The 13,042-nt window shown below is 68.5% G+C and overlaps 3 protein-coding genes across 3 annotated transcripts; 1 reads left to right on the forward strand and 2 right to left on the reverse strand.

Annotated features, from left to right (window-relative positions):
- Positions 1-697: 697 nt before the first annotated feature.
- CTSK (cathepsin K) lies at positions 698-3,311 on the forward strand. Its single transcript, XM_005533461.3, has 8 exons — positions 698-841; positions 1,345-1,480; positions 1,593-1,715; positions 1,804-1,959; positions 2,031-2,249; positions 2,328-2,493; positions 2,577-2,682; positions 2,778-3,311. The coding sequence occupies exons 2-8, from the start codon at positions 1,364-1,366 to the stop codon at positions 2,875-2,877; spliced, it is 987 nt and encodes a 328-aa protein (XP_005533518.3). The 5' UTR covers positions 698-841; positions 1,345-1,363; the 3' UTR covers positions 2,878-3,311.
- Positions 3,312-3,871: 560 nt separating this feature from the next.
- Positions 3,872-7,065, reverse strand: ECM1 (extracellular matrix protein 1). Its single transcript, XM_088068529.1, has 7 exons — positions 6,960-7,065; positions 6,311-6,382; positions 5,700-5,997; positions 5,072-5,438; positions 4,469-4,689; positions 4,195-4,282; positions 3,872-4,122 (listed from the first exon to the last, which is right to left on the reverse strand). The coding sequence occupies exons 1-7, from the start codon at positions 6,997-6,999 to the stop codon at positions 3,949-3,951; spliced, it is 1,260 nt and encodes a 419-aa protein (XP_087924655.1). The 5' UTR covers positions 7,000-7,065; the 3' UTR covers positions 3,872-3,948.
- Positions 7,066-7,709: 644 nt separating this feature from the next.
- Positions 7,710-12,882, reverse strand: TARS2 (threonyl-tRNA synthetase 2, mitochondrial). Its single transcript, XM_005533485.3, has 18 exons — positions 12,826-12,882; positions 12,491-12,690; positions 12,124-12,247; positions 11,928-12,049; positions 11,634-11,751; positions 11,345-11,406; positions 11,195-11,273; positions 10,939-11,082; positions 10,767-10,865; positions 10,398-10,564; positions 10,161-10,323; positions 9,952-10,089; positions 9,802-9,879; positions 9,617-9,717; positions 9,211-9,312; positions 8,795-8,867; positions 8,562-8,676; positions 7,710-8,094 (listed from the first exon to the last, which is right to left on the reverse strand). The coding sequence occupies exons 1-18, from the start codon at positions 12,880-12,882 to the stop codon at positions 7,946-7,948; spliced, it is 2,091 nt and encodes a 696-aa protein (XP_005533542.2). The 3' UTR covers positions 7,710-7,945.
- Between the last annotated feature and the right edge of the window lie 160 nt (positions 12,883-13,042).

The raw sequence follows: 13,042 nt of genomic DNA on the forward strand, positions 1-13,042 counted from the left end.
GTCTGGGACGGGGCACTGGTGCCACCGGGACCTTCTGCCCTGTCCTGGCAGGAGCCGCGTGACGAGGTGACGGTCACTGCAGGGGGACCGGGCTGGGGACACTGGGGACAGAGGTGGGGTGCTGTCCTCCGTCCCTGCTGTCACACGATGTCCCCGAGCTGCCCGTCCCGCCGCTCCTGAAGGGAGTGGGTGCTCAGCCCCGTCCGATTCGGCCACGGGCAGGACTTGGGGACACTGGGTGTTCCCCAGGATGGGGTGCCGGGACAGGAGCGTGTCCCCAGGGCAGGATGCTGGGGTGGGAGGACATCTCGGGGACAGGAGAACGTCCCGGGGACAGGAGAACGTCCCGGGGACAGGAGGATGTCCCGGGGACAGGAGGATGTCCCGGGGACAGGAGGATGTCCCGGGGACAGGAGAACGTCCCGGGGACAGGAGAACGTCCCGGGGACAGGAGGACGTCCCGGGGACAGGAGAACGTCCCGGGGACAGGAGGATGTCCCGGGGACAGGAGAACGTCCCGGGGACAGGAGAACGTCCCGGGGACAGGAGGATGTCCCGGGGACAGGAGAACGTCCCGGGGACAGGAGGATGTCCCGGGCAGGACCCGCCGCCAGCCCCGCGCCGGGGCTGACTCAGCTCCTCCCGCAGCACCACGTGAAGCCGGGGGCAGCCCCCGCGTCCCCCCTCCCCGTCCCCTCCTTCCCTCCAGCCCATCCAAGCCCGATGCCTGCCAAAATTTTCCGGCTGCCTCCGAACTTCCTCAATCCAGCAGGATAAAAGCGCAGCGGCCGCGGCTCCCGCAGGCCCAGTCCCGGCGCTCCCACCGACGGCTCCGTGCTGGGTAAGCGGCGGGGAGGGGTCCCCAGGACACCCAGGGACGCGGCGGGTGGCTTCTTCCCCAGGGAAATCGATCCCAGTGGGAGCGGGAGGGAATCGGGACCCTCGGAGGCACAAAAAGGGAAACTGAGGCACTTTACGTCCAGCGGGCCCGGGGGCCCCCGGCTCGGGGAAGTGTCCCGAGTTCCTGTTCCCCAACGGGGGCTGGGGGCCGCTGAGTGAAGCCAGGGAGGGGCAGGATCGCTGGGACGTCCCCCCGGCTGCACCCTCTGCACCCCAAAATCCCCCCCCGGCTTCGGGCTGCGGTAACGGGAACCAGCTGTCCCGGCTCATGTGATGCCGGCGCCCGGCCAGCGCTGCCCGCGGGGGTGTCCTGGCCCCAAATCGGGGGAGGGAGGGGTCCCAGGTCCCAGCCAGGGCTGGCAGGGGGTCCCAGTTCCACAGGAGGGTGGGCACAGCATCCTGCCTTCACCCGGCCCCCCCGGCTCAGGCTCTCCCCGTCCCCAGTGTTCAGCTGGTCCCCAGGATGTGGTGGCCCTTGCTGCTGGTCCCTGCGGCGCTGGCCCAGCTGCACCCGGAGCGGGAACTGGATGCGCAGTGGGAGCTCTGGAAAAAAACCCACCGCAAGCAGTACAATGGCAAGGTACGGGGGGTGGTGCTTGGGACCCCCAGTGACGTCCCCAGGGTGGGACAAGGATGTCCCGAGGGCGGGGGGCACAGGCAGCACCCCTGGCCCATCTTGCCCCACGGTGCAGGAGGACGAGCTGACGCGGAGGCTGATTTGGGAGAAGAACCTCAAATACATCAACACCCACAACCTGGAGCACGCCCTGGGCGTCCACACCTTCGAGCTGGCCATGAACCACCTGGGTGACATGGTGGGTGTCCCTGGGAGGGGACAGAGTGGGGCTGAGCACCTGTGGGTGCTGCCACCCGCCCGCTCACCCAGCGGGGCTCCTTCCCCAGACCAGCGAGGAGGTGGTGAGGACAATGACCGGGCTGAAGGTGCCCCGTGGTCACCAACGTCACAACGAGACGCTCTTTGTCCCCGACTGGACCGAGAGAGCCCCGGCTGCCATGGACTGGCGCAAGAAAGGCTACGTGACCCCTGTCAAGAACCAGGTAAGACGGGTGTGCCTGGAGCGGGGGGTCACCCCGGTGTCACCCTGGTGTCACCTGTTGTCTCCCCACAGGGCCAGTGTGGCTCGTGCTGGGCTTTCAGCTCCGTGGGTGCCCTGGAGGGGCAGCTGAAGAGGAAAACAGGGAAGCTGCTGTCCCTCAGCCCCCAAAACCTGGTGGATTGTGTGGCTAACAACGACGGCTGCGGGGGCGGGTACATGACCAACGCCTTCGAGTACGTGCGGCAGAACCGCGGCATCGACTCCGAGGACTCCTACCCCTACATTGGCCAGGTGTGAGGGGGAACAGCCCCAAATCCCCCTCCATCCCTCCCGTCCCCATCTCACCTCGACCTTCCCGGCCCCACACAGGACGAGAGCTGCATGTACAGCCCCACTGGGAAGGCGGCCAAGTGCCGCGGCTACCGTGAGATTCCCGAAGGGAATGAGAAGGCTCTGAAGAGGGCAGTGGCCCGGATTGGTCCCATCGCCGTGGGCATCGACGCCAGCCTGCCCTCCTTCCAGTTCTACAGCCGGGGTGAGGGGCTGGGGGGAGATCAGGGGCCATGGGGCTGCTCGGGGGCCTGAGGCGTGCCCGGTGACACCGGCCGTGTCCCCAAGGTGTGTACTACGACGAGAGCTGCAATGCTGAGAACATCAACCACGCCGTGCTGGCCGTGGGCTACGGGGCACAGAAGGGCACCAAGCACTGGATCATCAAGAACAGGTACTGTTCTTGGTACTGTGGGATTGGGATCACTTGGGAATTGCAGGTGGCTGGGGCACTTCCAGAGGCTCAGGCTCTGCTTTTCCACCCTCCAGCTGGGGCGAGGAATGGGGCAACAAGGGCTACGTCCTCCTAGCCCGCAACATGAACAACGCCTGTGGCGTGGCCAACCTGGCCAGCTTCCCCAAGATGTGAGGAGCACACCCAGCCCTTCCCTGCCCACTGCCCTGCCTTCAGCTTGGCCTCTTCCCTGCCAGTCTCAAAGATGACGGTGCTCCCAGGGGGAATTCTTTGTCTCCGTGAGAAATTTCCCCTGGGAAGGGGAGAGACACCCCTCTTCCACCTGCAGGGAGTAGGGGACGAGCCCCCCTCAACCCTGTTTTCCACACTTTGCCATGCTGGCTTCTGCCTTCCCATGGACTGTGCTTGGCTAGATCCAAGGCCAATCCACCCAGACATGCTTCAGGAAACAGGATCCACAGCAGCCTCTGCCTCAGGAACACTGGGGTGGAGGTGGGATATTCCCAGTGGAGAACATAGACCCCTCTCCCTCCACCCTGTATCCCAGTGGAGGCTGCTGAGAATGATGTGACTTCATTTTTCAACTAAAATTGGGAATAAGGCTTGGACCGGTTTGCTTTGTGCTGGGAAACAGCCACAGGGATGGGAGAAATTCTTCCTTTTCCCAAAGGGGCAAGGAGCCCCATGTGAGGCAGAACAGGGAGAGAAGAAGCTGCTGAGGAGTTTTGGGATGGATGGATGGATGGATCCACAGGATGCCCCCAGCCCCATCAGTCCCCCAAACACTCCCCAGGGACCAGCATCTCTTCCCAGGGACTGTCAGCCATGGCTGGGGGGGCACCGTGGGGGACGTAGGGATTTGGGGACCTCCTGGGATCATGGCCATGGGGGGGACACAAGTGACAGTGACACTGTGGGCCCACAAGAATCCAGGGAAGAGGTGCACAGAGACCCCTGGGAGGGCCGTGCATGCCCTGTGTGGGTGAGCGTGGTGACCACAGCACACCCCAAAACCAAACACAGGTATCACAGCAGGCCTGACACACCCCAACAGTGCAAACACCCCAACATCCACCCACACCCCGGCACACCCCGGAATGGGGCCCCGTGGGGGACACCGAGGCCTGGGGGGGCCCTGAAACAATGGAGACAGTGAGGCATAAGGAAGTTCCATGAACCGAACAACCAGGGACACTCAGAGGTGACACCGCAGCATTTTTATTGTTCCCTCATGCTGTGGGGGATTCACTCCTCATCTCCGGGGGGCGGGGGGGGCACGGCGGCCCCCAGGGTCACCTGGCTCAGGTAGGTGTTGTCGAAGCAGCGGCGCCGCTCGGGCTCCTCCCACGAGCAGCAGCCCTGGGGGTCCCGCCAGGCATCCCGGGGGGTGGCACAGAGCGTGGCGATGCCCTGGGACAGCTGTGGGCAGCGGGGACGGGGGTCAGGGTGGCTGGGGGGGCCCCCAGCGCCCCGATCCCTTTGGTCACTCACCTGCTCCCGGGCACAGGGGCCGCGTTCCTGGGGGGGCAGCGGGCAGCACGCGGCCGTCACGGCCCCCAGCAGCTCCGGCACCGGCCGCCTGCGGACAGGACACGGCTGTGAGCGCGGGGGTCACCGCCAAGGGGCTCAAGGGGGGGAAGCGCACTGCTCCGTCTCCTCCCTGAAAGGGGTTCCTGAGCAATGGGGAGTCCCAGGGGGCTGGGATGGGGATGAGGAGTGCTGCAGAACTGCGGTGTCCCCCCGGGGCTGCCCTGGGGTCGCCCACCTCTGTGTGAAGAGCCGCGTGGGGCCGCAGAGCGAGCGCAGCAGGGCCGGGCCGGGCCGGGCCAGGCTCACGTTGTGCAGCTCCCGGTCGTATTCGGGGTGCGGGGCGGCGGCGGCGAAGCAGCGGCCCCGGTCCCGGGCACCCCTCCGCTGGCAGCACCGGTGCTGCCCCGTCTTCACCGATGCCTCTTCCCGGCAGAACCGATTCAGCCCCTTCAGCCACTGGGCAGGAGAAATTGGGGTCAGGGTCGCCCGGACACTGGCTCCGCCCAAGCCCTGAACACCTGGGTCATCCCTGGGGCACTTCCGTCCCAGGGTCCCTCCCTAGCACGTTTGTCACCTTCCCGGATACCTGGGAGCCTTCCCGGCCTCTGAGTGTCAGGGTCACGCTCCGGGCACACGGGTCATTCCCGGGACACGTGGGGCCCCTCCCCGGATACCGGAGCGCCAGCCCAAACACCTCGTCCCTTTCCCAAACACCTTTTCCCGGATACCTGCCCCTCCCCAGCCCTTTGACACCCGAGACCCTCCCAAACGCCCGGGGTCCTTCAGCACCGCGACCTTCCCTCGCAGCCTCGTCCCCCCGGCCCGTGTCCCCACTCACGGCGCTGTGGGCGCAGCTCAGGCTCTCGTTGCGGCAGCAGCGCCCGTACTCGTGCTCCAGCCGGACGCGCAGCCGGACGCGGGGCCCGGAGCGGCCGCCGGGGCCGGGGGCTCCGGGGCGCAGCGCCCGCAGCCCGCAGATGTTGCCCAGGTTGGCGGCCGTGGGCTCGCCGGGGGGAAAGGGGGGCTCGGTGACCAGGTCCCAGGCGACATTGGGGTCCCAGGTGGCGCTGGGGTCCCAGGTGGGGGCCGGGGTCTCCTGGGCGAAGCAGCGGCGCCGCGCGGCCCCGTGCCGGTGGCAGCAATGGAACTGCCGCGTCTTCACCCCGAACTCATCCGTGCAGAACCCGTCCAGTACGTCCGTCCACTGCGGGGCAGCGGGGGCAGAGCCCCCTCGGTGTCACCCCGCGTCCTTCCGGACACAATGTTCCCCCCCGTGCCCCCTCCCGGTATTGTCTCCCCCTCCGCGCTGTCCCCGCGTTATCCCTGCCCCAGAGTTTTCGTGTCTTCTCCGTGTCCCTCAGAAGTGTCTCCCTGCCCCACATCCCGCCCCCCGCGGTGTCCCCGCGGTGTCCCCGCGGTGTCCCCGCGGTGTCCCCGCGGTGTCCCCCCGGTGCCCCCGGCTCCCAGCGCGGCGGGCGCAGGGCAGCGGGCTGTGCTGCCGGCAGCAGTCGTTCAGCCGGGGCCGCAGCGCGGCCAGCGCGGCCGCCTGCCGGCGCAGGTGGGCGAAGGCGTTCGGGGGCAGCAGCAGCGGCGGCGGCAGCGTCGGGGGGTCGCGGCAGTGCCGGGTGACGGCGTCGGCCACGGGCCAGGCGGGGGGGAACCCGTCCAGGGCGCTGCCCCAGAGCGGGGGGCTGCGCGGAGCGCCCATGGCCCCCCCCACCAGGATGTCGGGGGGCACCTCGAGGTCCTGCTCCTGCTGCAGCACTGCAAAAGGGAGGGGGTGGGCACACGGCGGGGGTGTCCTCCCTGCACTTGTCCCCGCGTGTCCCCCCTCTCCCCATTGGGTCCCTGTGTCCGTGTCCCACGCCGTGCTGTCGCACTCCAGTGCCCAACCCTCGCTGTCCCCATGTCACTCCCACCATCCAAGCCCCGCTTCTGCATCACCGCGTCCCTCCGCCCCCTGCCCTGACCCCTCGTGTCCCCCCATCCACAGCCCCACCCATGAGCGTCCCCCTGTCTCCAGTCCTGCTGTCCCCCTTTGTCCCCCACCCCTGGGTGCCCCCGTCTCTCCCCTCACCTTGTTTGATATTGGGGGGCCGCAGGTCCAGTCTCTCCTGTTCCACCTGCTGCAGCTGCCCCGAGGCCACCGCTGTCACCCATGGGGGATACCGGGGGTCAGCAGGGTCACCCCCTCTGTCCCCCCACCCATGGAACAGCAAGCTGGGACCTTCCTAGACCTGTGGGCTTCGAGCTCCATAACGGGGAGGGGGCCCAGGTGTTTGGGAAGGGGACCCCGACGCTCAGGAGGCGCCCCAGGTGCTCGTGAAGGGGACACAGGCATCCAGGAGGGGATGCAGGTGTTTGGAACAGGAACCTCCAGGCATTTGGGAGGGATCCAGGTGTGTGGGCAGCGGCCCCAACATCCGGGGAGGGGAGCCCTGACTTGCGGGTGGGGATCCAGGTGTCCTTGGAGGTGTCCCAAATACCTGGGCAGGAGCCCAGGTGTCCCAGGGGGGACCTAGGAGTTCGGGACACGGATCCAAGCGTCCGGGAAAGGGTTCAAGGAGTCCGGGAAGGGGCCCCAAGTCTCTGTGGGGAATCTCAGGTTTTTAGGAAGGGGATCCAAGTGTCTGGGGAAGGGACCCGGGAGTTCGGGAAGGGGCCCCAGGTGTTCGGGAGGGCCCAGCCGTGCAGAGGGGCTCTGGGTGGGGACGGCGGGGACTCACCGGCGGCGCTGAGGAGGAGGAGGAGGCCGAAGGCCGCCATGGCGTCGGGCTCTGTAGGGTCACCGCCGGCTCCGCCGCCTTATGAAGGGCCGGCTCGGGCGTGGGGCCACATCCCGCGGGGCTGAGTCACGGCCTGACGTCGCGGCGGAGCCGGGAGGGGGACCCCGGGGGGCTGCGCTGGGTCCTGCACCCCCAAACAGGACCCGGGTCGTAACCCCGACCCCAGCCAGGCTGCGGACACTGTCACGGCCCTGTCCCCACCCCGGTGGTCCTGTCCCCACCCTGGTGGCCCCGAATCCCCCTCTGGGGGCCCCAGGTCCCGTCCCCCCCCCCCTTGCGTCACAGTAGGGGGAAGCGGTCAGACCACATTTTTGTGGGTTTTGCCCCGTTTTGGGGCCCCCGCCCACTGAGTCACCCCCGGCGCTGGGGGGGCTTAAGGGCAGCCCAGAGAGGGACCCCCGGAGAGGGGAGGATCACCCAGCTCATGTCCCCAGGGCCACGGCCTTGGTCACCTAAGGACAGGGGGATCCCGGGCGGGGGGGGGGGGGTCCCGTCCTATCCCGGGAGAATCAAATCCCGCCCGGGGCTGAGCCCACACGCCCGGGCAGGTGTTGGGGGGAGGAAACAGCCCCGTGCCCCCCCCGATTGCCCAAGGGCGGCCGCAAGGGTGACTCGGGCTTTGCGCAACCCCCCCACTTTCCCCTCGGCGTGGGCGGGGGGAAATCCCGGCGGGAAGGACCCAGAAGTGCCGGGGGGAACTCGGGAATGGGAACGTGGGAACGGAAATCTGGGAATGAGCCCGGGAATCGGAGTCCGGGAACCCGAGCGTTGTGGCGGGGGTATCCAGGTGTTTGGGGGGGTTCCCCCAGGGTCCTGCCCCACCTTCCGCGAGCACCCCAGCACCGAGCTGCCCCGGTCCCACAACACCCAGCACGTTTCCCAGCAGTTTATTTTGAGTTGGGGGTGCTCCCCGGGAAGGGGGGCGCTCAGAAGCGCTGCTCGGCGTCGGGGACGCGGCCGTCCCTCAGCTCCCGCAGCCGCTGCAGCAGCCGCGGCAGCTCCAGCTCCCCGAGCTGCCGGTTCTCCCGGCTCCGGACGCTGACGGTGCCGCGCTCCCGCTCCCGCCGCCCCACCACTGCGGGGGCACGGCCGTCAGGGGGGCACGGGGACCCCCGGCCAGCACAGGCACCCCCCGCCCTGAGCAGCACCCACCGCCCTGGGGGTGCACAGGGGGTCCCAGGGCAAGAACTCGGGAGGGTCTCGGGGGGTCCCAGAACAGTCCCGGGGGGGGTTCAAAGAAGGTCCCAAAGGGGGTGGGGGTCCCTAAAACACTCCTGGGGAGTTCCCGAGTGGATTTCAGCGGGGTCCCAAGGGAGGACAGTGCTCCTGGAGTCCCAAGGGGGTCTCAGGAGGGGCTTCAGCAGACTCCTGGGGGGGTCTCAGGGGTGCTGGGGATCCCAGGCGGTTCCCAGAGGGAGGGTCCCAGCTTTCCTCCCCAGCAGCACCCAGGATGGGGATGGGGGTGTCCAGCCAGTCCCGGGGGGCTCCGGGGGGGGGTCCCGGGGGGGTTTTGGGGGTCTGCAGGTCATGCCCCACCCTTACCCAACTGGAAGTTGTAGTGGGCGAGTTGGGCCCGGCGGATCTTCCGTGCCAGGGTGGTCCCAGGGTCCCCATCCAGGTCGGCCAGGAGCCCCCCCCTCCTCAGCACTGCCTGCACCTGTAGCCCGGCAGCAGTGGGGAGCTGGGGGGCACTGGGGGTATGGGGGTGGGGGACATGGAGGGACGGTATGGGGGGTTTGGGGGTCCTGGAGCACAGGGGCGGGTCACATACTCACCTCCCGGGCATAGTCCTCAACCTCGGGGGTCTGTGGGATGACCATGGCCTGCAGTGGGGACAGCCAGAACGGCCTGGGGGGCACCAGGGGTCACTGGGGGACACTGGGGAGCGTGGGGAGCACAGGGGGGGAACACACAAGGAGGGGGTGCCCTAAGGGTGTCCCCAGGATGGAGGTGCCCCAAGGATGGAGGTATCTTGGGGACCCAGAGAGTGTCCTGGGGATTGAGTGTTCCCAAAACCGGGGAGAGCCTGTCCCAAGATTGGGCACCCTGGGACAGGGGTGACACTGGGGATGAGGGGGCCCAGACAACTGGGGCTGTTTCTGGGAGCTGGGAACGTCCCTGGGGATTGGGGACTGGGAGTCGTCTGTAGGACTGGGGGTGAGGTATGGGGTGTTTTTGGGGACCCCCTCACCATCGCCCGCCGCAGCTCTCGGCCAGCACGGCCACCATGCGCTCCACGGAGCCCAGCACGGCCCGGTGGATCAGCACCGGCCGCGCCGGGCCCCCGCTCGGGCTGGGGGGGAAATGGGGGTCAGGGGGGCAGGGGGATCCCGTGCCCCAATCCTGACACCCCCCAAATCCCCAATTCTACCCTCCCCATCCCAATCCTGACACTCCTCAGCCCCATGTCTGCCCCTAAATCCTGAGACCCCAGCCCCATTTCTGTTCCTCCACCCCAATCCTGATCCCCTCCTATCCCCCATTTCTACCCGCTCATTTCTGACATTCCTCAATCCCAATCCTGCTCCCCTAGCCCCAACCCTGATCCCTCCACAACAACCTGGAACTCCAGCCAGATCCTGGCCCCCTCCCAATACCTGGCATATTCCAGCTCGAATCTCTCGGGCATCTGGAAATCCAGCTGGATGGTGCCGCACTGATGGTGCCGCCCCAGAGCATCCCGGATCCGGATGTCAATCTGTCGGGAATAAAGGGCAGGGGAGGTTCCAGAAAGGTCCTGGTTTGCCCCCTTCAAGGATCCCCCCTCCCCAGAATGCCTCACCTTGGGCCCATAAAATGCGCCATCCCCCGGACTCAGCTCCCAGGGCTGCCCAAAATTCCGCAGGCTCTGCTCCAGCTGCTGCAGGGGCGGGTTGGGAGGGTCAGGGGGGCACAGTGCATGGGGGACACGATACAGGGGGCTTCATCCCACCTGCTCAGCACGATCCCAAGTTTCGGGGTCCCCCAGGAATCCATCGGGACGGGTGGCCAGGGCCAGGCGGAAGGAAAAGCCCAGGACGGCGTAAACGGTCCGGATGAAATCCAGGGAGGAATCGATCTCGCTCTCCAGCTGGGAAAGGGGTGTCAGGGGGGCAGGTGATACGTTCTGGGGGGACAGGGAGGGGTCAGGGGGACAGACACCTGCTCCAGCGTGCAGAAAATGTGGGCATCATCCTGCTGGAAGCGCCGGACGCGCGTCAGCCCTGTCAGGGTCCCGGGGGGCTCGTTGCGGTGCAGGACCCCAAAATCCGCCAGGCGCAGGGGCAGCTCCCGCCAGGAGCGCGGCCGGTGGGCGAACATCAGGCTGGGGACAGACAGACAGACAGACAGGCAGTGCCCCCAGGAGCCCCTCAGGCACCCCAGGGCCACCTGACTCACCAGTGGGCTGGGCAGTTCATGGGTTTGAGGGAGAGGGTCTCAGGCGTGGCCGGGACAGAGAAGATGTTGGGGCTGTAGTGCTGCCAGTGCCCCGAGAGCTCCCAGAGCTGGGGGCTGAACAGGTTGGGGGTCACCACCTCACTGAAGCCCCTCGCCCGGTACTCGCTCTGTGGGGACAGGGACAGGGGAGGATGTCAGCTCAGCCCCACAGCATCGGCCATGGGGGCTGCAGGGACTGGGAGGGGCCAGAGCTGTGGCCACCGGGGCAGGAACTGCGGGGTCAAGTGTTTGGAGAGATGGAGTGCAGGGCGGGCAGAGGGGTCTGGGTGTGTGATGACAGGGACATAACGGGGTCAGGGGAAGCCGCACCCGGATAAACTCCACGAGGGTGTTGTAGACGTGGGCGCCGCGGGGCAGGAAGAAGCAGCTGCCGGGGCTGAACTTGTGGAAGAAGAAGAGCTCCTGATCCTGCAGCAGGGAGGGCATTACTGGGGGGGATCTCTGTGGCTGTGAGAGACCCCCGGCCCCGGGCAGGGCTCACCTTCCCGATCCGGCGGTGGTCCCGCTGAGCCGCCTCGTGCTGTGCCCGCTCCCACTGCTCCAGGTCCTGGGCACTGGGGAAGGCCACGGCAGCCACGCGCTGGAGGGACTGGCCCCCAGCCCCCCCCCACAGCGCAGCCGAGCTCTGCGGGCACGGGGGGACATCGGTGGGGCTGGGCACCGGGGACCCCACCCCACAGCCCCGTACGGGGGGACGTCAGTGGGGCCGGGCACCGGGGACCCCACCCCGCACCCACCGTGAGCACACGCAGGGCTCCGATCAGCCCCGTGTGCCGGAGCAGGGGCCCGTGGCAGAGCTGGAGCAGGGGGCCGCACCTGGGGGATGAACGGATGGATGTGGGGACAGCTGCAGTGACCCACGGCCCCCCCATGTCCCCCAGGCTCACCGATAGACCGTGGCCGTAGGGGATGTCACCTCCTGGAGCTGCTGCAGCTGGAAGGTGTTGTGCTGAGGAGGGACAGCAATGAGCTGAAGGCTCGGTGATATTAGAGGGGTGACAGCTGTGCTGGGCCAAAGGACCAAGGCGGTGACAGCGGTACAAGGGGGGTGACACCGGTCCCAATCAGCATCACCTCGGTTGATGATCCCAACCAGGAGGGGCCCAGTGTCCCCAGGCTGGCCTCCCACACCCCACCCTAAGATGGGATGGGGACGCTCTGGGGAGGGGGTCGCACCTTGAGCAGCTCAGCCAGCTGCTGGCAGGAGGCCTCGAGGCGCTCGAAGCGGTGCCGGGCACGGGCGAACGTGGCACAGGCATCCTCCAGCGCCGGCAGCTCCGCGCTCTGCACTGTCCTAGGGACACGGGGACACACCGGGGACACACCGGGGACACGCCAGGGACACGCCAGGGACACGCTGGGGACACGCCGGGGACATACGGGGGACACACCGGGGACACGCTGGGGACACGCCAGGGACACACCGGGGACACGCCGGGGACACGCAGCACCACGTGTGCCCTGCCCTACCTGCTGCCCATGTGCACATCGCAGAAAAAGCCGTCCTCGGTGGCCTGGGTGCTGCAGAGCGTCGCCCCGAAAAACTGCTCCGCCACCGCCCCCAGGACACAGGCACTGGAGCGCCAGAAAGCCTGGGGGGACACGGGGGACACAGGCTGTGAGGGCAGCGGGGAGCGGGTCCCGCACCCCAGGCCCCCGGGCTCACCTCCCGCCCCTCGGGTGTGGAGAAGTCCAGCAGCTCCAAGTCGCTGTCACATTCCAGTGGCCGGTCCAGGTCCTGGAGGGTCCCGTTCACGCGGGCCACCAGCGCCGCCTCCACCGGGCCAGCCCTGCAGGGACAGCCCACGGAGATGCCGTGGGGGCCCCACAAACCCTGGGGGGCTCTGCGGGGATCTCGGGGACCGTGGGGACACAGCAGGGACCCCCACGGACCTTGTGGGAACCATAGGGACACTGTGGAGACCCCCGAGAACCTCGCGGGGACACCTTGAGGGGCACGGGCACCTCGACCGGACAGTGCGGGGACCCTGGGGACACCCTGGGGACACCCTGGGGACACCCTCGGGCCGTACCCGAGCTCCGCGGCCACCTGGAACGGGGTGGTTTGCAGGGCCCGGCCGGGCAGGCTGCGCCCGCCGGGCAGCGCGATGCGGATCGGGGTCCCCGCAGGGAGGCGGCCGCCCCCGGCCCCGCAGCCGGGCCCATCGCACCGCTCCGCCGCCGCCCGCAGCCGCTGGAAGAGCCGGAGGCGCTCGGGGTCCGGGCCGGACACCTGCGGACGGGGATCACCGGGGGTCACCGGTCGCCCTTGGGGCCCCGTGGCCAGCGGGGCTCAGGGAGCGGGGCAGGGGCGGCGCGGGGTCCCCCGGAGGGGGGCGGGCGGGGGTCCCGGGGGCCCCGAGCGCACCCGGTGTCGCCGCGGGGCTCCCGCCAGCAGCAGCCGCGAACCGGCGCGCGCGGACATGGCTGGGGCTCCGCCTCTTCCGCCACCGCCGCCGGAACCGGGGACAGGGGCGGGCCCAGCCCGCGCTCAACCACGTCCTCCCCCCACGAAAGCCGCGTTGGACTCGCCCGGGGGTGCGGGAGCGCCGCAAACAGGACGGAACCAAGGAGGGGACGGGAGG

The sequence above is a fragment of the Pseudopodoces humilis genome, chromosome 31, assembly GCF_049639895.1.
Source record: "Pseudopodoces humilis isolate 2021_Gansu_Grassland_sample_001 chromosome 31, ASM4963989v1, whole genome shotgun sequence".
NCBI lineage: Eukaryota > Metazoa > Chordata > Aves > Passeriformes > Paridae > Pseudopodoces > Pseudopodoces humilis.

Excerpts from the sequence above, each read along its gene's own strand:
- CTSK (XM_005533461.3), top strand. The coding sequence starts at position 1,364 with ATGTGGTGGCCCTTGCTGCTGGTCCCTGCGGCGCTGGCCCAGCTGCAC. Across the intron at positions 1,716-1,803 it reads TGAACCACCTGGGTGACATG|ACCAGCGAGGAGGTGGTGAG; the intron begins GTGGGTGTCCCT and ends CTCCTTCCCCAG. Across the intron at positions 2,494-2,576 it reads CTTCCAGTTCTACAGCCGGG|GTGTGTACTACGACGAGAGC; the intron begins GTGAGGGGCTGG and ends CGTGTCCCCAAG.
- ECM1 (XM_088068529.1), bottom strand. The coding sequence starts at position 6,999 with ATGGCGGCCTTCGGCCTCCTCCTCCTCCTCAGCGCCGCCG. Across the intron at positions 6,383-6,959 it reads CCTCCTCCTCAGCGCCGCCG|CGGTGGCCTCGGGGCAGCTG; the intron begins GTGAGTCCCCGC and ends CATGGGTGACAG. Across the intron at positions 4,123-4,194 it reads GCCCCTGTGCCCGGGAGCAG|CTGTCCCAGGGCATCGCCAC; the intron begins GTGAGTGACCAA and ends CGCTGCCCACAG.
- TARS2 (XM_005533485.3), bottom strand. The coding sequence starts at position 12,882 with ATGTCCGCGCGCGCCGGTTCGCGGCTGCTGCTGGCGGGAGCCCCGCGG. Across the intron at positions 10,090-10,160 it reads TTTTCTGCACGCTGGAGCAG|CTGGAGAGCGAGATCGATTC; the intron begins GTGTCTGTCCCC and ends CCCCTTTCCCAG. Across the intron at positions 9,313-9,616 it reads TTCGAGCTGGAATATGCCAG|CCCGAGCGGGGGCCCGGCGC; the intron begins GTATTGGGAGGG and ends TTTCCCCCCCAG.